This window comes from Fringilla coelebs (assembly GCF_963513975.1).
Source record: "Fringilla coelebs genome assembly, chromosome: 3".
In the NCBI taxonomy this organism is placed as follows: Eukaryota; Metazoa; Chordata; class Aves; order Passeriformes; family Fringillidae; genus Fringilla; species Fringilla coelebs.
Genome location: NC_140030.1, coordinates 85,174,935 through 85,197,906, shown reverse-complemented (window position 1 = coordinate 85,197,906; position 22,972 = coordinate 85,174,935). Strand labels below are relative to the sequence as shown.

The 22,972-nt window shown below is 33.9% G+C and overlaps 1 protein-coding gene across 1 annotated transcript in view; it reads left to right on the top strand.

The window, feature by feature from the left end:
* The window catches only part of KIF6 (kinesin family member 6), a gene marked incomplete at both ends in the record, with an annotated part of 150,300 nt that overhangs the window by 48,747 nt on the left and 78,581 nt on the right, over positions 1 to 22,972 (top strand). Inside the window, 3 exons of the mRNA XM_084203576.1 lie at positions 12,779 to 12,884; positions 13,762 to 13,888; positions 15,855 to 16,067. Of these exons, the coding sequence (XP_084059702.1) occupies positions 12,779 to 12,884; positions 13,762 to 13,888; positions 15,855 to 16,067 (446 nt within the window). The remainder of the gene's footprint in view (positions 1 to 12,778; positions 12,885 to 13,761; positions 13,889 to 15,854; positions 16,068 to 22,972) is intronic.

Here is a 22,972-nt window from a genome sequence, read left to right as displayed (position 1 = left end):
GAAGTGTATTCGTTTTGTATTTTTCCTTTTTATCCATGTGGTACAATATATAGTGTATTACACTATCAGAAAAGGTTTCTTCTGAGCTAATAATAAGGAATTTTGCATCCCATTACTCCAGAAAGAAGCAGGCTGGAGACTTTTATGAGTTTCTGCCTTTATTAAAACATACAATGAGAAATAACTTTCAAGAACCTCGGCTACACTAGGTCAATGCAAAATTTTAAGGTTTCTGAATTTATAATTTATTTATATTTATTCAGGCTCATGTAGCAAATGTATTCATTGTTTCAAAATTAAGTTCTTTCTTGGAACAATGCTGTGGAATTAAAATATAATACAGCACTTAAGTACTGCTGACTGGGGTATAGTAATTTTCCTGAGGATCAATACTAAACAAGAAGGGCCTCAAACAATTAACCTCATCAGCCATCAATGCCATATAATAGCATTTTTCAGGGATTGTTTTCTTAATATATTTTAAAGTAAAAAAAAAAAATTGGATATATAGAGTTTTTTCAAAGAGAGAGGCAAAGAGTGTTAGAGAATAACTGTCACATACAAGAGTCAGACTGGCTTGTTCGTACTTTGGGCTGCAGTTGAATGGAATGTTGAAAGCTAAGTCAAGCTTTTCTAGAACAATTCAAGGGAAGGAAAATATCAAATGTTAGGGTTTATGAGTTTTGCATTTGTCTGTGTTCAGGCAAACAGAGTGCTCACAGATAAACAACTGATGCAGCTCAAACACACAAATGAAAATACAGTGAAATGATAGTATAAAAAGCCGCTACTTCAGTGAAAGTATCTTTTTGTGGTTTTGAACATTTATACTTTTTGAACTTGCTTTCATATGGCAATAACATTTGTGACCAGGCTGATTTACATGTCTGAGCTTGAGGTCCATAAATGTTCTGAGCATTTATGACAATCAGCAGATAGCATCTAAGAGTTCTGTCTCCAGTTAGAGTCTATCAACACATAAGAGCAAATCTCCATGACAGTTCTGTTTATTGGGACTGGCCATCTGAGCTTGGAGCTACTCATTATCTGGAGAGTTTGTACACATTAAAGAACAAATATACAATTGACTAGTCCAAACAGACGTATGGACCTGGATGATGGCTGATAAAATCGTGATTGACTATTACTGGAAAATGTCTCTGTTGGGATTTGCATCTGGGTTTGCATGTATAATGAAACCTAAATAATATTATTTATCAGGAGCCATACAGATCAGTTTGTTATGACAGGGAGAAGAAGAAAATAGACATGGTATAGGTGATAATGAAACATACTCTGTTGTGCTTTATTTCAAGGGGCCACCCAAGAATGATTCTTAAAGCACTAGTATTGTAGGGGATTATTTTATTATTATTGGTTTTATTATTGATGCTTTTCTTAAATGTCAGAGAGGAAAGTCTAATTAAGGTCATTATGGATTTCAAACCCTACTTAGACATTTCTGCTGAGTTAGGATATCTTCTGTTTAAACCTAAATAAACTATATCTCATCGTGTGTGTATGTATATATATATGTAAACAATTCAAGTTTATATAGTTCTTTTCCAAATTCTTAGAGTTTGAAGTCTAAATGTGGTTAATTTTATTGCAAATAATTGACTAGTAAGGAAAACTGTTACAAAGGGTAGTCTTATAAAAAATGTTTTAATTTTCTTTTTTATTCATCATACGTATTTTAACACAGGTCACTGCAAAACTGATCTGCTGAAAGTATTCTGATCCGTTATTTCTTTTTAATTCTTTGATGCTGAGCACAGGTGATCAAAGGTACAAAACATGTTAGTGAGAAACTCCATGCACTGAGTACACATTTATTGGTTTTGTCCCACACAGTGCTTTATCTCAGGTACTTTTCAGAAGACAGATGCCAAAATGAAACCAAGTCCAGTGGTACGTGTATAGATCCAATTCTTTTTAGTCTAACACAATGCTTATGGTATTGCATAGGTTTTTTTGCTCTTCGCATATGTTGCAGGAACTATGTGTTAGTGATTGCCCAGGACATAAGTGTTAATAATATGTGAAAATTGTATTTTGTATGTTTCTTGATTTACTAAGTCAAGAAATGCCGAACATTTCTCGTAATAATGAGCTTCATTCTACTTGTTTACTGTCAGAGCATTCCAAAGGAAATTGATGGGCTACTCAATGCAGTTGAAATTTCTAAATATTTGCAGGCAGCATATGAATAAGCTGATTTTCATTCTTTATTGGTTTTTTCCTCAAAAATCAAAATTCTTCAGGGATTTTTTTTTTTTTTATTTAATGGAAGGAAAAAATCTGTCAAATAGGCTTTCCTCAGAATTGCTACAAAGTCTTGTTAACATTACTAAGTTTAAAACAAAATGGAACACAAATGCTCTTGACTTTTCTTGGGAATGGTAAATTATAGTATGATGCACCTTATCAGTTGTGTGACTACAGCTACAGCTATCTGGAATTCAAAATTCTGTGTTAAATGGTGAGCACTTGCATTATTGTGTCATATTTTTTATTTTATTAGTTTGTTCTCATAAATGTTAAAAACATAAATTAATTCTTCTGCTCTCATTTTGTTTATCTAAAAAGCAAAGCTTAAAAAATTCCGCTAGACTACATAAGTGGTTCAGAATGTACTTCATAAAATGCTTCCAAAATCTGAATTGCTTGCTTTGGATCTTGCCTTCTATTTCCTCAGCAGTAAAAGGCTGATCTAAATATTTCTTTGAGCTGAAGAATTAGTTTCATATTTAAGGGCAAAAAAAACTAGAAAAGGAGCTCTCTGAACTATTTTTAAAAAGTAGAAAATAACATCATACATCCCAAATACAAGGAAATTGTACTCTTTCAGGTTTCAGCATTATGCTTTAGAGTAGAATTAAATTGCCTTCAAATGATTTTTTTGGGTGAATTGCATGCCAAAAGTAAAAGGGTAAGTCCTTTTTGTTTGAATAATTTGTGATTTTTTTTTTTTTAATAATATAAATGAGCTCACTAGCAATTTTCAGTATGTGCCCAAAAAGTCAGGATTTCAAATCAACATCCTATGTTCCAGAGCACCCACGCTTCCAGAGATTTTGCCAGCTGGAAATCTCTAAGAACAGGACTGGAAGTACTGGCTTAGCACTTTAATTTATTAATAACTTTACCTTATTTCTTTCAGATACATATGTTTTTACAGACACTTCTATTTTTTACTTCAACAGTCATATATTGTTCATCTAACTCAAGTCCTGGAGATCTCATTACTTCTGTCTTACATTTGTTCTGTTTCAACATAGTGACATCTGTATGCTATCATGGTATTTACAATATTGCACTAACCTTTAACAGTTACTCAGTTAAGCTGTTGAACAAATGGCTTCTTTTACAAAGCAGAGCAAATGTTCTTATTTGCTGATGTCAGTGTTCAATTTCATTTGCAAGGTGGAATAAATAAAGGCATATCACCTTGCCTTTTGTCAGCACAGTTTTGCAAACCATAGATCTGTGTAGAAGTTAGCAGATTGACCGACATGAACTGTGTAGGCAATATTCAAGAGAAAACAAGCTACCTTAGCTATAAAGTAGTCTTAAGATGTCTCATGTTGACTGCTTGCTTAGATGCCGGATTTAGAATGCTATTAAATCAATGTATTTTCTTAGAGGACATTTTTTCTCCTACAGGTTATGAAATCTGTAGCAACACCACAGAAAGGTCAGATTCCTAATGCTTGCAGCTAAGCTACCTGCTTAACTTTTAAATAATTTTTGTGATCCTGCTTTTTGTTCTAAGGCCCCTCAAAGTAGGGGAAAATAATCTTATTTGAACTGATCACCTTTTACATTGAAACTATTCAGAGATAATAAACTGTAAAGTCGTTTTCAAAGGATAGCAAGTTTGTTTCAGCATGGGGGTGAGAGGGAAGTAGATGATCTACTGTGTACTGATCCTGTTTTTCAGTGTTTAAAATTATAATGGTCATCTAATGACTGGTTATATGGTTTCAACAGTAATAGTGAAATAAACACATATTAGTGAGGTGTATGGAGAAAACATAACATAGCTTCTGTTGATTATTTATATGTTGCAAAGAATCTTGGAGCCAATTTTCAAATATATATGACCAAATGTGATCATAGAAGCTTTTTGAATCTCACTGAAATTCATTGAATATTTGGTCAGGTGTGTTCTTCCGAAGGTACCACTAAATATCTGTTTGTATCTTTTGGAATTTTGAATACTTTTTGATAGTCTTTTTCTTTTGAGCTTATAAGTAATAACCAGTGATATTTTACAGAGTTTTTTTAAACTACTTCTGTCTTCTATATGGTAGGATTCATGGTGTTCATCCCGATTATTACTTTTGGCTTCTTTGAATTGCTGTTATGCTTGTCCTGTTTAATCTCATTTTTTTTCAAGTTCTTCCTCCTTTGTAGATATTTAGATTTTTTTTTAATTTTGATAAACTAAAGGTTGGTTTTCTCTTGCTACTTTTAGATATACTCCAGTGATTAGAACATAACTACTGTTATGGCCACAAGTATTAGCTGGCAGTGAGTAGCATTCCTTTCTGTATGTGCTTTTGGATTGTTTTTATAAAGTGCTGTTGAAGAAGGAAATCATCTACTCAGCAAGCTACTTGACATGTTTCTTCTCTGAAAAAAAAATTGCATGTGTAGAATTACAGGCAGTAGGCACCTTTTTCTCTCATAAACCAGTCTTGGTCTTTTTATTGTCCAGTCCAAATCACCCCTTTTCTTACTGATACAAAGATTTAGAACTGTGTGCATTTCATCATTGAAATGAATGCTTTTCAACTGTGTAGAAACTCATCTTACATCTGTTTGCCACATGGTAGCCGTCTAATTCAGAAGAGTCTCCTGTAATATGTAGCTGTTAGAGCACTATATAGATATTTTTCAAAACTGTATAAATCTTCCAGACTGTAGAAATGTAAGACACTCAACGGCTTACTGCTCTTACTTGCTACCCTGGTCTAAGACTGAACCAAATCAATGCAGCCCTATACCAGGGCTATGATAAAAAAACTATTCTATGAAATATCTACTGTAGGGATTGTACAAATGCTTATGTAACTGCTTCCATGATTTAGTTTCCTGAAATGATTATTATTTCACCCAGGAGTTAGCACAGTTTTCTTAAATGTAGGGTCAAGCAGTTATTTTTGGACACAGCATGTAGCATTGTCCTCTATAAATGTCAGTTATGCTGTCATATGTACTACCAGTGAGTAATGTATAACAGCTCTTCTCAGGGCACGCTGGATGTATTCTGTGTGCTTTTACCTTCTATAATTTCATTCACAACAATGCCTGGAAATACCTTTCCTTTTTTCTCTTATCTTCCATAGCATTATTCATAAAATCCACTACTTTGAATCTCCATGGTCTTCCTATGTTGATGCACACTTGAAGCTAACTTAGCTTCAAGTTAGCTGTTCTTAAATGCAATAATCGTTCTGCTTCCACTGTCATGCATTTTTTAGATCAATGAATTAATAAAACTTGTAGAGATGTGGCATTCCAATTTAAACAATATAGACATCATTATTAAAATTAATGATAATTTTTGGAATGAATATATTTTAAAACAAATTAATACCAATTACATTACCAATAGGAAAATTATTGCAAAGTCAAGGTAAACAAGCTTGTTTAATTAAAACGAACTCTCTAATTACTACAAGTTCTCCATTAGCTGCTTTGTTAGCAGCCTAGCTTTCATAAACTCAGATTTTTGCTTGTGACAGAGTTCACAACTGACACACAAAATTAATTGTTATTTAAGTGGACTTAATTTTGATACATAACATACAGTGTCAGTGATCAGGGGTGAAAAGGCAAGTTCTCTCAGGAATGAATCATGGCACATAAAGCAAGGTCAAAACAAGTCCTTCCAAATCTGTTTTTTGAGACTGTGCATCCTGCAAGCTATTGAGAACTCCAAACTTTAAAAACTTACTCAGTTGGCTGGGAGTGTTTTTCTGATGCATTTCAGCTGTGTAATTTGCATCCTGGTTCATCCAAACAAGTGACTGATTCAGAAGCAGATTTTTAGAAAAAATATAGGTGCATGTTATTTAATGAATGGGTAAAAGCATTGTGGTGCAGTGCTCAGTTAATCATTCTGAAGTTGTGCTATCAGAAAAATTGCATGGAATCTGAAGTAATGTGGGTAGAAAGGTTTTGTGATTTATGTGTAGTCTAATCAGTAAGCAGTCTTCATTAAAGAAGAATTTCTGAAGGGTGGAAAGTAACAGAAGAGAAATAAAGTTGATAATGTAAAAGCTGTCTCTGAGCTGCAGTACAGTGTGTGTTTACATTATTTGCAAACAAAAAGATATAAAGAGGGAAAGGCTCCACCAAGAACTTGGGCCTGATTTACAGTCACTAATGAAAGAGCACTGTTAGTTTAACGTTTCCATCCCAGCTGTTTATGACTGTTCTACTGTGAGTTTTCTCCCAAGCATCAGCACAAGGACTTGTGCTTGACACGCTTGTGGTTTCACATTCTGGTATCATGATTCAAACCTGCCTGGATCAGTACTGTAATACTTTTCTTTCTGTACTATGTTAATATGTAAAGGACCACTATCCAAATTAGTTTTAAATTAATCTTGTAAATCACTTAATACTGTTCCCTTGACATTGACTTAAAAGCTTTTGTGCACGTGTGTAAGCTTTTGCTCCTATTTGGGGTTTTGTTGCTTGGTTTTGGTTTTTTTTCTGGTGAGCACTGGGAAGTAAAGACCCATTCTTTGTTTACTGCTGTTTTTCACAGAAAATGGGTTTTTGTTTCATACTTCCACATTCTTCATCCTTTTGAGAAATTTCTGTTGGGAAAACTTTTTTTTCTGATACAGCAGGGTTCTGGCAATAGTCTTCAGCATACCCTTGCTGTTATTAATGTAAGTTAGGCCTGCTGTTCTCAGGGTGGAACATTGCAGTACTAAAAGAACAGAAATCTATTAGAAATTACCTTGGATGCTTCATTTACTTTAATAACATCAAACCACATTTACTGCTTGTAGTTTACCTTACAACATACAAGAGAAAAGTGAAAAAAAGGAGTCACTTTGGGTGCCCATAAGTTATAAGAGACATCTTCATATGATACTTATTTTCCTGTCATGTAAACTTAACAGTGATCATCCACGTTCCAGTTTTGATTAGCACAAATTCTGCATGAAAACGTTTTTGAGAGCCTTACTAAGCTAAAACTAATGAAGAACGCAGCATCTGGCTTCCTAATGTTATTAACTACAACAAATGAAAGATTATTAGTTTAATATTTGTTTATACACAAAAATTGAGTTTTTAGGATTTCTAAATTTACTTTTATGTTCGGGGATTTTTTTAATACTAGTTTAATGCTTTCAGTGCAAGTATCTTGTGGCTAGGTACTTCTATTTCAGATTAATGGAGCCTTTTCTGATACAAGTAACCAGCATAAGAAAATTCCTTCAAATTTAAATAAATTAAATTGACCATCTTATGTTAGAAGAGTACCAAATACACATATATATACACACATATAGCATATTTCCTCTGAAGCAGTTAAATGTGACAAGCAAGCAATTCAGTAATTTTCAATTCAGTGTTTGTACCTAGCTCCATAATTAGATTTCCATTGAATTTCAGTTAATTTAACAGCTTCCATCATAGCTTTTTCCTATCAAGCTGATTTTAAAAGCAGAGCAGTGTGAATTCATAGGTCAAAGAATTTTTCTACAAGGGTCTCTCCAGTGTGATACAAAATTCCTGGTGTTGATCTTCAGATGATAGTACAGAGAGCATCTCTATCTGGTTTTCTGCTCCAGTGAGTGATAGGTATTTGTTACAAGGTTTTTGGTGTCATTTCATTACTAGGTTTTTGGCTTGATTATCTTGAATTTTAATTTTAGTTCAAGGAAGGATTTCTTTTTTTTTTTTTTTTTTTTTGCTACCAACTGATACCCTGCAAAGCTCATTTTGTAAGTTATAACAGAGAAATAGAATGTCAAAACAGGAATTTATTTCTTCTGTAGTCCATCTTTCATATAACAGGGAGGTCCAGGACTGCTGTAGTGCTAGTCTCCAAAAACAGTCAAGAAAGGAAAACATATCATACTGTAGCAGGAGTGTTCACATATATTCAATGTCATGGAAAGTGGTTTTGGTATGTTTGTTAGTTGATTTTTTTTCTTCTTGATTCCAGCTGGTTTTCATTATATGCTTGAACCAAAGCATTTAAACATTTTTTCCTTTCCTTTAGTTTATGAGTTACCTTGGCATTCTCAATAATTTTGTAGAACCTATGTATACGATTTTTCTAAATTATTTTCCCATTGACTTTTGGCAATTTGTGTAATGGGGAAATTAAGGTTCAGCCTGGGTTATTTTGGGGAGAAGAAAAGCTCAATCACATACTTTAAAAATTTTCAAACATAGTATATATTCTGTGTCCAGTATGCTCTTTCCTTTAGCAATTTCATTATCAAAACATTCTTCTTTGGGCAGCTTTATTTTATAATTTCTGTTTTGAGAGGACGTGAAAATATTGACCATTATCCTCAGCATAAAAGCATAAGTTAATAAAAGGATTAATTGCTCAGGTCTTTTTGAAAGAAACTCTAGTTCACAACTCTTACAGAAAATAGGACAGACTGACTGACAAGGTTTATGGTCTCAGGACTGAGCCACAATAGATGACTAAAAATACTTTATTTCCTATGCCTTTTTGTTATTCTACTATGACTGAGTTTAAAAATGGTCCTTTAGAAAAAGAAAATTTTTATTTTACTTCATGATTTCATATTACCTTTATTCTGCCACTTACCCATGCCTCTGAGTACACCTGTAAAGGAAGATTTGCTAGAAAGTTCTCAGGACTTCTTGTTCTCTATGAGTTTCTTGCTACTCTTGAACAGCTGGACTCTACTTTGTTCAGTGCTGGGGTGTTTAATCTGTTCTGGTTCAATTCTTGATGACATTTTCTTGCAAAAGTCTTTGGTTTGAGAACAACAGTTCAATGTGCATTCTCCTTGTAGAAAGCTAAAGATCGAACATAGGTGACTATTCCAGAAGATGCTATTATTGCTAAGGAGAATGGTATTATACATCTCTTGAAAGTAATAGAATGAAAAACGAAAGCTATTTTGGCTCTCCTTTATTTTCAAAATGGTTTTTCTCAGTGTCTCTCTATTGGAGGATGACTGCAGCCTGTGCTTGATTTTGACCATAAAAAGTGTTCTAGACTTGTAACTGTAGGTGCCCTAAATGAATTTCATAAATCTTTTACAGCCCTATTTTATATAATTCTGTGCTCTAGTTTTCATATATCCTATATATTTAATTTTATGGAATATTTAGAGAAAAATAGTAAACTGATTTTGTCAGGAATATGAGGAGTAAAAGGATATTAATCTTGTAAATTCTATTGTCATTTGTTTCTATGACACCTACCAAAGAGATATACCTTGTCTAATATGTCTTAGGGAAAAGTAACTGTTCAGTCAGAATTCCTTTTTTATGCTTATTCTCATTTGTATTTTTTTCCCTTGCCCTGTGATTCTTTACGGTCTCTTTGATTAATCTTGTGAATGTTTCTGGAAATGAAGTAGCATTGTCTTTTTTTAATTTTTAAAACTAAAGATCTGAACTTTATAAATGCATATGTTGTTTTGACAGTCTTTGAGCTGCCAAATGACTTAAATGAAAGATGGTTCAGTTTACTGAGATCTACTCATTGAGAAGAGAATCTTCAAGTTGCCTCTGTATCACATTGTTTATTTTGTACCTTTGTAGTGCTTCAGTTTTCTGGAAGAAGTCCCAGAATGTCCAGTGTGTTGCCCAACTCTGTGTTTATTTTAGAAAGAGTTCTGGTGTTTTTTACATGGAAACCTAAAAGAGTGAGAGAGGCAGTGATTTCTTTGCAAGAATTCATGGAGATTTGCAAGGCTGGTTTTCTTTTCCTTATTTATTTATTTTTATTTTGGTTTTCTTTATAGTATTTAGACATGGATGGTCTTTTCCTTTTCTTGTTCTCATTCTTAACAATGAAATATTGAAAATTTATCTAAAAATATAGTGACAATCTAGGGGTTCCTACAACTGGGAAAGAGACTGAATTGGTTTATAACTTCAGATTTACACTGTACTATTTTAGATTTGACTCAATCTTTTGGTGCTCATGTCTCTTTTGGCTTTTATGTACTACTTGGAAATCAAAAAATGAATTATACTGTTGTGATTTTTCAAGAATTCAGAAAAGGTAACATGAGAGAGGAAATAACAGTTTATATCTGTAACTACAGCTTGTCTAGTTTGTTACACTTGACAAATGAACCTTGACTCTCGACTGGAATAATAATTTCAAGAAATAGAGCATTATGTTTCAGGAATTATATATTCTTTATCTTTCTCTTGATATATTTTCACATTATAGTAATTGTAATTGCAAGTTAGGGCAATTTTTTTGATTGATTCCCATAATAATAAATCTGTTGCAATCTGAGTTTGGGTAAATCCCTAGCAACCAGATAATCTTTGAAAGGTTAAAACATCTCCTTCATAATTTCTAGTTCAAGATAAAGGCCCATTTTCGTAGATGACTTCATATAGTCAGTCTAGGCAATCTAATTATCAAAAAACACTTTTTACTTGTTTCCTCTTACTTACTGAAGCCAATAAGGAGCTTAAGATCGTGAAAAATACTTGTTCTGTGTCTGTGTAATCACAATCATATTCTCATTAAAAGTATAAATGCCTCTCTTTTCCCAGTGCTTACACAAATGCCTGCCTCCATGGATGAGGGATTAATTCTCCTGCTCTTTGTGCTTAGTGTGTCTGCCGAGAGTATGAGTAACTTTGTACTATTGGCTTCTGTTCTGTTGTACTCTTAATGCTGTGAAAAATCATGTAGCAATAAGTAAAATTTTGGGTTATTTTACTGAGTAAATTTTGTTATCTCTTCAGTTGAGAAGCAAGTTAATGTCAATAATATTTCTGTAGCTAATATTTCTCTTTAAATATCCTCTCCTTCAAACTCTCCACATGTACAGCTCACATTGACTTCAGGGAGTGTCCTATAAATTCAGAAGTTGTGAATTTTGGACATTTGATGAGTGGCATACACAAGTTATATGTCTCTTGCTATTCAAGTGAAATCATGAAAATGGGAAAGTGAAGTTTGTCTGAAACTAATCGTTGTTTCATTTTTCTTCTGTTCTGAGTGTTGCCACTTTGCTATCTCTAGAGGAGATAAATACCAAAAGTTTCTGTTACATTTTCCAATTTTCATTCCAGTCCTGGGGTTTTTTTTCAGATCATGCATGTTATTTCATTCTCCAGCAGGGATTTCCTATTACTGTAATGTGAAGAATTTCAGTGAGAGAAGTCTTCAGAAGCAGGGAAATACCACAAAACATACTCTAGGGACAGCTTTGGATGTTGTGATATTATAATGCCTACAATTTTTCTATGTTGTTACAGCGAAGTGATGCCAATAAAATGGCAACAAGATTTCCAGTCCTGTAACTAAAATGACTACAAAGTGACATTCAGAAGGCTTGCATATTTAGTGGAGAGCTGAACAAAACTAGTCCAAAAGAAATACTAGGCACAGAGATGAACTCTTGTCCTTCTGGGGCACGTGATGCAGCTGCCTTAGATTCCTTGGCTCAGGATCAGAACTTAAGTTCATCTTCTGAGGATGATAACCTAAATAAACATTTAAAATTATAAAATTATGCTTTGCAGGGCATATGCCTGTCATTGTTGCCTGCCATTTGCCTATTAAATAGCAAAGAGCATTTGTCAGGAATCAGGAAGCCATAAATCTGAACCCAGTTGATGGAGTTTGAATGTGCACTTGCAGTTTCCCAGAAATATACCTCAGTAAGTGGGTTAAAAGTCTAATTTGGGCTTAGAAATCCTCTTGCCTTTGTCTTGAGAATAAACTGTATTGCATCCTGAAATACGCGACCTGGAGAGATGGTCACAGCTTATAAGAGGAAGTCTGACTCTGTCTGTAGAGATGCAACATCTGGCCTAAAACATGATATATTACGCCTGTATAGGTTTCTGGTCTGATAATTTTTCTTTGGTTTTGAAAAATAAAGAGGGTGCTTCTCTGTGCCAGGTTGTCTTATGATGACCAAATTACTGAACAGTTTCTTCCTAAGGAAGATTTGGTCATTTTTTTTGTAAAGAACACATTGCAAGAGAATAAAATGTTAATTACATTTCACTCCTCAGAAGAGCAATAGGTCTTTGAGAAGTGTATAAATATCTGCACTAAAATATTTTGCATTACTTGGTGATTGGAGCAGGTAATTTATGCATGAAAGCTATGCTATCTGCTGACTATTGTAATAGAAAAATTAGATTTTTCTTTTGCACAAATAGCCATATGTAGTAACAAGTCCTATGCCCAAAATCTCTTAAATTCTAGTCTTCTGAGAGAGTAGGTTTTAAGTCTTTTCAATTATGAGAGAGTAGAAAAGCAAAAGGTTACAAAATAAATGAGAAAAAGAAAAGATTGCTTCCAAGATGCTTTTAGTTCTAGAGCTATTCCTTAGCATGTGCCAGTATGTTCAGATAAGCAGTTGTAGAATCTTCAGTATTAAATCCAGGTTTCATTAATCAGAACAAAAGTACATTTCAAATGCATGGACCTTGAAGAAAAATAGCCTATTAATATCAGGCAGCTTGGTACATTTTGTATTGTATTTGACATGCCACTTTGCAGAGTTGTCTGTGATTTTTTTTTTCTCTTAAAAAATGTAATTTCCAGGTTGGATGAGTTAATTGAAACATTTCTCAAAGATAATGATCCTGATAGCTCTCTGGATGTTGGTGCTGACATGCGGAAGATCAAGTATTGCTTCCTTCATATGAAGGTATTTTTTTTTAATGGAGATGAAAGTGCTGGTACTCTGAAAATAACTTGGAGATATTCATGGTTGAAAAGTGTTAAAAGAAATTCAATGTAGTTGAGAGGTACTGGGAAAGGGTAAAGCAATTGAACTTAAAATAGTGTGGAGGATTCATAGAAAACTTAAATTTAGCTGGGAAAATTCAGCGGCATTTTGTAGAAACATAAGTAAGGATGCAGTAAATGCCGTAAATTTTAAGAGAGCACTGGAAGTTACTGGAATCAAGACAAGTAGTTTTTATATAGATAGATATTCTCATCTGTATTTCCAGCATGACTGAGTCTTTATTTTGGACAAACTGTGTTGACAGAGGTAAAAATAGGTCATAAACATCTTATAGGTTATAAAATATGTTATAGGTTAAAAACACTCTATCCCTTTATCTGTTACACTAATTCTCATGGTGTTGTAAGACCTTCTGAATCATTGAGAAAACAAGATACGCTTGAAAATTGTGGAATTATAGAAAATAATACTTTTCTGTTTTTTAGGATATAGTTTTTCCAATAGTGTACACATTCCTGATTTTAATTTATTGTCCTTAAAAAATTAGTTTTAATTATATTTTTAATACTGAAAGTTCTGTGATACTAGAGAACACTGGAGTTTGTGTAGAAAGAGTAAAGTAAGTTGCACCCTTGCTAATGAAGATTAACAAACACAATTTATTTCATACTTGATACAATGGATATAATTTGACAGTCAACTGTGGCATGATTTTTTTTCTGTCAAGAGTATAGAAAGGTTTTACCTTTCTTACTACAGCTAGGCTCTCTCAGAATAGAATACAGAGCTGGAGGAAAAGTTAAAGGGGTGTGCTTTCTTTTGTTTCTCCTTATAGCAAATTATAAATCATCCAATGACTTCAGGTAAAAAACTGCTCTCACAAGACATCTCTGAAGAAAAAAACAGTTATGAAGAACTGGAAAAACTGAAAGGACTTCTGCAACAAAGAGACAATGAAATCAGTATCCTTTGTGGGGAAAAAGAGTATTATTTGGGTTTGAGATGATGTTACAACCATTTTTCTTTGTGTGAGAGAGTCTGTACTGTGTTAAAGGAAATACTCAATTCCCAGCTTTTATGTGATAGGACTTGTGCTTTGCACCTGCTTCTCTTTCCATTTTTACCAAAATCGAAATCCTGGATCCAAGCACCACTTAGCTTTAGAATGGTCCAACCAATAACCAAGTATTGTGGATCAGACCACACCTAAAACACTCTCCTCAAACAAATTAAACTACTTTTTAGAGGGGGAAACTGATGCTATATAAAGACCAATCTTTTACCTTACAAAGAATAGAATTTCCTGTATGTGTTATTTTTAGCCAAATGAAGTGTTGCTTTGGGGACTACTGGGCAACTTGCCCTTAGAACAAATATAAGCCTTGTACTTTTTGCATTTAAATTTAAATCTTTTTTGCACATAAAAGTGCTAAACTGCTCAGACATGCTTTGTCCATTTCACTGCCTTGCAGGAAACATGAGTAGCTGCACTGCAGTCCAGTGGGTGGGAGGTATTTTTAGCAGGCTGGCAGACCTGTGGGCAAACCACAGCCACTGCAGCCCCAGCTTTGTGGCTACTCATGGGGAAAGTTTGTAATACAGCAGAGAAATTAAAATATGGAGTTGTTGAATGTAAAGGTAACAGGGGTTTTCTCACAGTTAATAGTAAAGAGCAAAGTCAGTTGCATTCTTTGTGCTCAACAATTTCAGCTCAGTTTTATATGTCAAATGAGAATAGCATTTTTCATTGGGGTGTAGCATGTTACCTGTCTGAACTGAAGTGGCAGGAAACCTTCCCCATTTTTGTTCTTTCACAGATGATAAGATTGTTTTTGCAAGGTGTAGCTTCAAATAAATTTAGCTAAAACACTAACTCATTTCTTCCAAAAAATTCTTCTATTTCTTTTTAATGTAAATTTAAATATCTGAATTCCCAGAAACATTTCTCCTGAAATGAATTACTTCATTAGTATGAGAAAAAAGCAAAAGATCTCTATCAAACACACTTGTGCTCAACAGATTTATACAGCTTTGCTCACAGAAGTAAAAGGAGGAAACTTGTGCAAATCCATGTAAGAGTTAAACAGAAAGAATATACGAAGACTTTGTGGACAAGACTGACTTAGGGACTCTGCAGTGGCTAAGCGACAGTGCATCATCACTAGAACATTAATAACATGTCTAATGTGATGAAGTGGTGGGAAGTATGGAAGCTGTTGAATAAACTATGAGTTCCCTCTTGCCTACAGTAGCTAGAAGCTATCATAAAAACTGAATTGGAAAATGTTTTATTATTATTACCTGGCCTAGTTAATAATATTCCCCAAAGACTGCTTAGAATTTCTGCTGTTCATTAAGAAGATTAATTAGGATTAAGAGTAGCATATAAAAAAATTATATCATAGGGACTTCAGTGTTGCTAATTGAATGCATGCAGGATTTTCATTATATATCCTCTATAAGCTGTTAGGCAAAATGTATTTATATCTAATATACTTCCAGTAAATTCGCAGTGTTATTGCAAGAAATTTCCTAAAGATTTTTCTCAATTTTAGTGAACCTTTTGTGAAAAGCTTACAGATAGGATATACTTACAAGACTACCTGTAAATTAAGAGGTTTATTTCTTTTGTTTACAAGTTACATAATTTAAAAAATAAATAGGGCCTACCACAATGGCAATAAGATCCTGTTTGTCTGTAAATGCTTTTATCAGGAGTTGATTGAATGGGATCAGCCATTGTGGTCAATGTGTGACTTTGTTATTGTGCTGTTTGGAAAAACTGAGGTGGATGAAAATAATTGCAAATAATATGTCCAACTTTATTTTCACATTCACACATATGCTTTCATACTTTGGAAAAAAAAGGCTTATGGAGAAACAATGATGATTGTTGCTTTAAAAAAAAATCCTTAATATATTTTGCAGATATTCTGGTAACTATGCTGAAAAAAGAAAAAAAGAAAGCACAAGATACTCTTTCCCAGCTTAATGCCACCTCTGCTGGTTCTGCAGTCTTGGAGCAGTCTCCTTCTATGAGCTTGGAAGAAACTCAGAGTCCATCTAGATGTTCTAGTCTGAAAGAGGCAAAAGTTTTCAGCTCTTCCATTCCCAAACTACCTTTTCTTTCCAGAGCAACAGGTTAGTGTAATTAATTAAGTGAACAGTTATTGGATCATTCCAATATGATTTACAGTATGCCCTTCAAATGTGAACCAAAACACAGAAGCTTTATTTTCATACTAGTCATACTGTGCTAATTCTATATCTAAAAATGCAGGGTTTTAAATTTAAAGCCCTCTAAGGGGCTGATGACTTTTACAAACTTTGTAAATACTCTGTTGAGCAGCCCTATGGAACCATAGTAAAAATGCAGTTGCAGGCCCTTGATTCTTTCAGTAAATTAACAGAAAAAAAAATGGGGTTTTGAGCATAATTCATTAAGAAACATAAAGAAATAATATTTTCCCCTTGAAGATCCATTTCAGTTTATCTGTATAAGTGATACTACAGCATTTAAGTGTTTAAATCATTGTAGAAGGAACTCAAACAATTGAAATAATATTGACCAGCTAGCATGGATTGCATAGGTAGGGAAGCTTTTATAGTGATTATTATGAAAAGGGGTAAGTGTGCAGCATTGCAATTTTCTTTCCTTACATCATTTGAGCTGTTTATTTATAAAAATAGGTAACAATATTCTTGCAAGTTTTTAATTTCAAAACCCACATAAAAAGAATTCCAATAACTGTAGATAGATTCTTCTTGCATGGTTTCATGTTTTCTTCATTTTCTAGTTGAATTGTTCAAATAAAAAGATTTTTTGGTGTCAGCAGGTTCTTGAAGTGCTTATGTTTTTGTAACTAAAGAACATACCTCATCCTAAATTATCACGTAATACATATTCACAATTTACATTTCTGTATGCTTTTTATGCATTTGGTGGGGGCAGCTGGCTGAAAGAAAAGAGTTTTCAATGTGAAACTCAGACATGGCTGCTGGCGAGTAGAAACTTAGATTTTGCTAGAGTACTAGTGGGAATGGAGTTCTTAAACCATGTGCAGTTGCCAGTTATCCTCTAAAATTGCATTGTACTGAACTAGTCAATTTTCACACTTGTTTCAGTTGCTCAGCTACTAATTCCCTTTGCCTTCTACTGTTTATATTCACTATCCTTCTTCTCATTTTATAGGAAAAATTTATTGGATTTGGTGTCACAATAGTATAAACTAAATATAATCATGTCGTTATAACACAAAGCTTTTCATTACCTCAAAAATATGCCAGCAAATAATAGCTATCTTTTATCAACAAATTGCTAGTATAATTACATCTTTTACACAGTGGCACTTCTTCAATCTTTTAAAAAAAACCTCATAAGCATGAGAAAATTCTTAGTATTGATCAATGCATTCCCTTTTTACAAACATTGTGTGGGCATGTTCATATGAGTTTTCTTTGAATGTAAAGTAGCATGACAGCTCAAATTGACTGGATTGTAGAACCTTATTGCCTGCACTCTGTACTGGCAAGGTCAGGTTGGATGGGGCCCTGAGCAGCGTGCTCTAGTGGAAGATGTCTCTGCTCTTGGCTGGGGGGGGGGTTGGAACTTGATCATCATTGAGGTCCCTTGCAATCCAAACTATTTTGTGGTCCTTTGCTAAGTTTGGATGAGTCATCATTCTCACTTAAGCACAGAGCCTCACTTTTCACCTACTGAAAGCCTGAAAATTATGTTCATCATTATGAAATTATCTATCCATTTCAAAATCCATCTGAGCTGTAGGTGTGTGTGTGTGTATGTGTGTGTGTATATATATATATATATATATATATATATATATATATATATTATTTTGTCTATAGGCTTTAAGAATTCACTAAAGATTGTCAAAGGGCTTGGGCCTGAGCCAGGGTCAAACTCCCAGGTAGAAGATTTCATCTAGTATTAAAGCTATTCTTCAAAATTTAAACCCTTTGAATCCTTTACATTGTTTATGAAGATTTCAATTTAGAGCATGAAGGCTATATGGTATGTTAACTGTTTGAACAATTTAGCTTTTTTTTAATTAATTCTATACTCTCAAACCTGCTAGCAGCCTGATTTATTGCAATATTACATCATATTTCTAGTGTCTCTAATGTGTTTTCCATTTTCCTATCTCATTTCCTTATCCTGAAAATTAAATTAGGAAATCAAAAGGAAGTATAGGAAAAAAATACTTAGTTTAAGAAAATAGTTGTTGGAACGTCTATTTAATAATTTGATTTTTAAAAAAAATATTTAGAACTGTTCATTTATTTTGCAATTGATTAATTGTGTAGCTTTACATCTGCTTGCCCAGAAACAGATCTTTACCATTCTGTGATAGAATAATGTTCTTACCATTTTTTCCCATATGATCTAGGACTATATCTACATATGTTTAACCAGATTTCTTGTCTATCCTATCCAGACACTTCTTGAAGCAGGAGAAAGGCAGTAATACTATTTCACTGCTGAGCTTGATCTAATAATCTGTGATAACAGGAAATTTATCTTGATCTCATCACAGCAGTAAAACAATTCTTGGTCCAAATCTGTCCCTCAGCAGGCTGACTTTGAAGGTAAATGAGTAGTGACTCCTACAGTGGTTAATGTTCTGCAGGTAGAGCTGTAATTTATCTCTTTTTAAGTCCATCCTCCATTGAATGTGCATGGTCTTTTCAGAAGAAACTGAGTGAACATAAAAACATTTTCAAAGGTTTGACATATATGGTATTACTTACTTTCCTGAACACTCTGCCTTTTCCCCACCATGTGTATTTCTAAAACTCTAAACAGAAGCCTTTAATGGCAGTACAGACTCAAGTATTAAAAAAGCCTAAGACCCAGATTTGATTTCCATGTAGGCTTTTGGGCACCATTATATAATATTATCAGATGATAATACTAAGTTGTAGAGAGTTTATTCCACAGAGTCATAGAATTGCTTGGGTTATGTCAGCGTCCTTAAGAATCATCTAGTTTCAAACCCCCTGCCATGACCAGGAATGCCACTCACTAGACCAGGTTGCTCAGGGTCCCATCCAAGCTGGCCTTGAACACTTCCAGGGATGGGGCATCCACAACCTCTCTGGACAACCTATTCCAGTGCCTCACCACCCTCTGAGTAAAGAATCTGTTCCTAACATGTATTCTAAACACACTGTCTTTCAGTTTAAAACCATTGCCCTTTATTCTGTCACTGCCTGTCCATATAAAAAGTCCCTCTCCCTCCTTTTTATAAGCCCTTTACATAACGGAAGGACACAATGAGATCTCCCTGGATCCTTCTCTTCTCCATGCTGAGCAACCATGGCTCTCTGCCTGTGTCTGATTTAATGTTGAAAGGTACTTTTTCTGAACAGGTATGTCTTTAGCTGCTTGTTTGAATATCATATTTGAAATAATGTCACTAGTAAAATATTGTTGAACATGAGGTTTGATATCACTGGAGACCTAACTAAGAAGAGCTGAAATTGGACATGTGGATCATTGTTGTTTTGTATTGTGTTTTTTTCAGTTTGTGTTGGAATCTGGATTAGGCTGTTCTTCTTGACAGCCACAGCAGAGGAATATGTGAATGCAATGTCCTAGTAATGCCCTAGCTTTCTCTGCTGGTTTTGGGTCACATAGCATTGAATTCTACATTAATTAAAAATTATACCAGTTTACATGCTATCAGATTTCTTTTTCTTGGATCCTAGAAGTCTTCTTTTAGGAAGGAGTGGATGGCAGGCAGGCTGCCTGGAAGCAGTGGAAGGCTGCCTGCTGCTGTCATTTTGTCAGGTGAGATGGCATAAGACAGTGTACAGACCAGAACTTGTTATCGTAGTGCAAGTGTTACACCATAAAAGAGGATAACTTGCTTTTTAATATCTATCCTCCATCATTATAATTTAGAGAGCTCTAAGTTATAAATCCATAATTACATGAGAGTGAGCAAAATAGTCTGACATAGTAGCCACTGTTATTATTGCGTCATAATATCTTTCCTGAATCAGAAACAGACATAATTGGCTATGAATTTAAATTATGTTTCAGATGAACATACCAGAAAATGCAAAGATAAGTTATTGGCATAATAACCTGAACATAACAAATGCTTCAGCAATTTTGCTTTTAATATAATCATTGTGTTCACCATAAAGTGTCTACTGCAACTTTAATTGTTTTAATAATTCATATCTTCTAGACATATAATTGTAGAACTGCACATAATCCTTAGGAGTTGAGTCAATAATAAATTAGTATTTTCAGGTTAAATCAGAGAATGAATGAGTCTAGCAAAACAGGAAAAAATCTGACTTCATTAGACAGTAGGGAGATAAATATTGTGTTGTATTTTACTTTTATTGCATTATATCACTTCTTCTGTACAGAGAAGTCTTATTTTGGAATCACTCTGATTTCAGTGACTGCTGCTTGCCTCTTAGGATAATTCTGTCAGCATAAAAGATGCATGATATCTTTTTTTCTCCTGCTAGATTTGTTTTTCTCCTGAAATATAAACAGTTTCGTTACCGGAAAACAGTGTGAATGTTGTGACATCTAAAGAATGCAGTAAATCTTAGTAAGAGGTTCAAACTGTGTATATGCTGATGAATTTGAGAGTGATTATTTTGCTTTCACCAAATATTTTGTTAGGCTAATGTTTTGACCAGTTTGAGCCCTTTTTCTTTCATTGAGAAGTTGTGAAGTTTTTTGAGAATTTTGTGAAGAATTTGCCTATGTATCCCATTCATTAAGCTCACTTTTTGCTCGACACCATGAAAACACCTATATAAAAAAGTATTTCTGCTGAAGGGCTGACAAGCTAACTTAGAAATATAAGGTGGGAGAGGGCTTCTATAAACAAATGAATAGCATGAAAGCATGCATGAATAGCATGAAAGTAGTGATGCTAACACGCATACTGCTCATTTCTGAATGCTAAATATTTTTGTCGTGTATTAAGAGATTTTTAAATATTTATCTTGTCTATTTTATGTATTTATTTAATAATTTGGGGAAAATGCTTCCTTCTATTGTTGAAAATCTTTCTGTTGTCTGAAAACAGAAAGTTGCCTAATGCGAAGGCCTGACTGAAGTTTTCAATGAGTCGTTTTCCATGTTATGTCTTTCAGTTCAGAGAAAAGGCAGGTCTCAAACATTCAGAGAAATTATGTACTTAGCAAGCCCATATGTTTTGTGGAGCATTTTCTGTGTCCAGATGTGCTTTGGGATATGTGGGGGCAGAGTGTTTGCCCTGTGCTCATGACAGATCTTTTGTTAACAAACACATGTAGTCATTTTATTGCTACCTGGCCAATAAGAGAGTTCACTGGTGCATTTAGGGCACTGCTCAGAATTACTGTTGACCTTTTCCATTAGTCATAAAAGAAAGTATGTTCTACATTTTCTGTTAAAGGTCCGGGAAAAAGTATATATCCCATTTGCTCTCCAGCTGAACTTCTACCATCTCCTAGTAACATGTAGTGCATATTTCATTGCTACTCTTAAATCTTTGTAACAACTATTTAAAACAAGATGTGATATTTTGCTAATTTCTTAAGCATTAATTATTTTCTATTGTGCAGAGTGATTACAGTGTAGAGTGCAAATTGCCAAGTTTAAGGACCAAGCAGGAAGTATCAGACTTCACTGATTGTTTTAGTTGTTTTAAAAAGTCTTCAAAATAAATTCAGCAAATATTAACAGTCAGCATAAGCTTTTGAACAATTTTATTGAACTTTACTTTCGATAAGCATAACAAAGTTATTTTCTGGTATTTCAAGTTTCCAGATAAAATGTTTATTGCTAGGGCTCCAATTTATGTCACAATTATGAATGGCTGTTTGTAGCATGTAGCCATGGAAATTTTTTACTCTGTCATGTGCTCTTAGACATTTTGGTATCTCTGTTGTCTTAAGGATCACGGTTTTATTTCCTTTTTAAATCTTATGACATGAACAAAAAGTAAAAATTAAAGCCCAAAGTCATTTCTAAAACAGAATTACCCTTCTTAAATGTACACTGACTGCAATAAATAACTCACAGACTAACTCTCTGAATTTATAGGAAACTCAGCTAGCTTCTGGGGCTTGCTTTTCTGTTTGTTTGGGATTTTTTTTCCAAAATCTGTTCTTCTATCTGCCCTGCTTCCAAGAGCTTTATTTTGTTGGCATTCACTGTGAGTCCACTGTGACTTTTGCTTGAGTGAGAACTTTGAACTCACTGAGGTTAGTAAACAGCGAACAAAGAACTGTGTGAAGTTTGAGACTCCAGAAACATCTCTGTAAGGAGCAACAGATGACCATTCCTTGTGACAAAGAAATATAATTACACATTATAGGATTTAAAGGGAGCTCCTGCAATTGATATTCAGTGATAAACCCCTGCATGTTACAATTTTCATTATCTTAACTAAGTGTTTATAAATATGAACATAGGGTTATTTTTACGAGATGAAGCCCAGATTTTCCTCTTTGGAGCTTGGTCCCCACTTGCAACTTCAAAGGCAAATTTTGTAACTTGTAAGGATTTAATGAGAGTTAGGAGAAGATCATAGCAGTACTTTCACTAATTTTTCAGAGACACTGAACCTTACTTATATATTGAAAATGCTGTTATGTAAAAAAACTTCTTCCATCAACAGCTTTTTCTTTCTTAGCATTTATTTGGTTTTACAAAACATTTCTGTTTTTTCTAAGATTCTCATGATGTTGTTCTTTCCACTTCTCAAGTGGGAATCTCTTCTGATGTAGAACGTATGTTTGGAAGCTTGTTAAAGATGCTTTTGGCAGTTTTTACTGCCTTCCTCTTGAGTCTGTTTTGATGGGGAAACTTTCCAGTATTTTTATACTAGCTTACTTTTCTATTATCCAGATTAGTCTGCTAAATGTAACCTAGTGTTCCTTGGAAGTTCTCTACTATTTCAAATCTTTTTGGCTTTCTGTTTCATTAGCCATATTTTGGCTGTCTAAAAATACTATTGGATCCTTCAAACTAACTCCTTAAAGTTGTTTCGGGGTTTTCTTTGGTG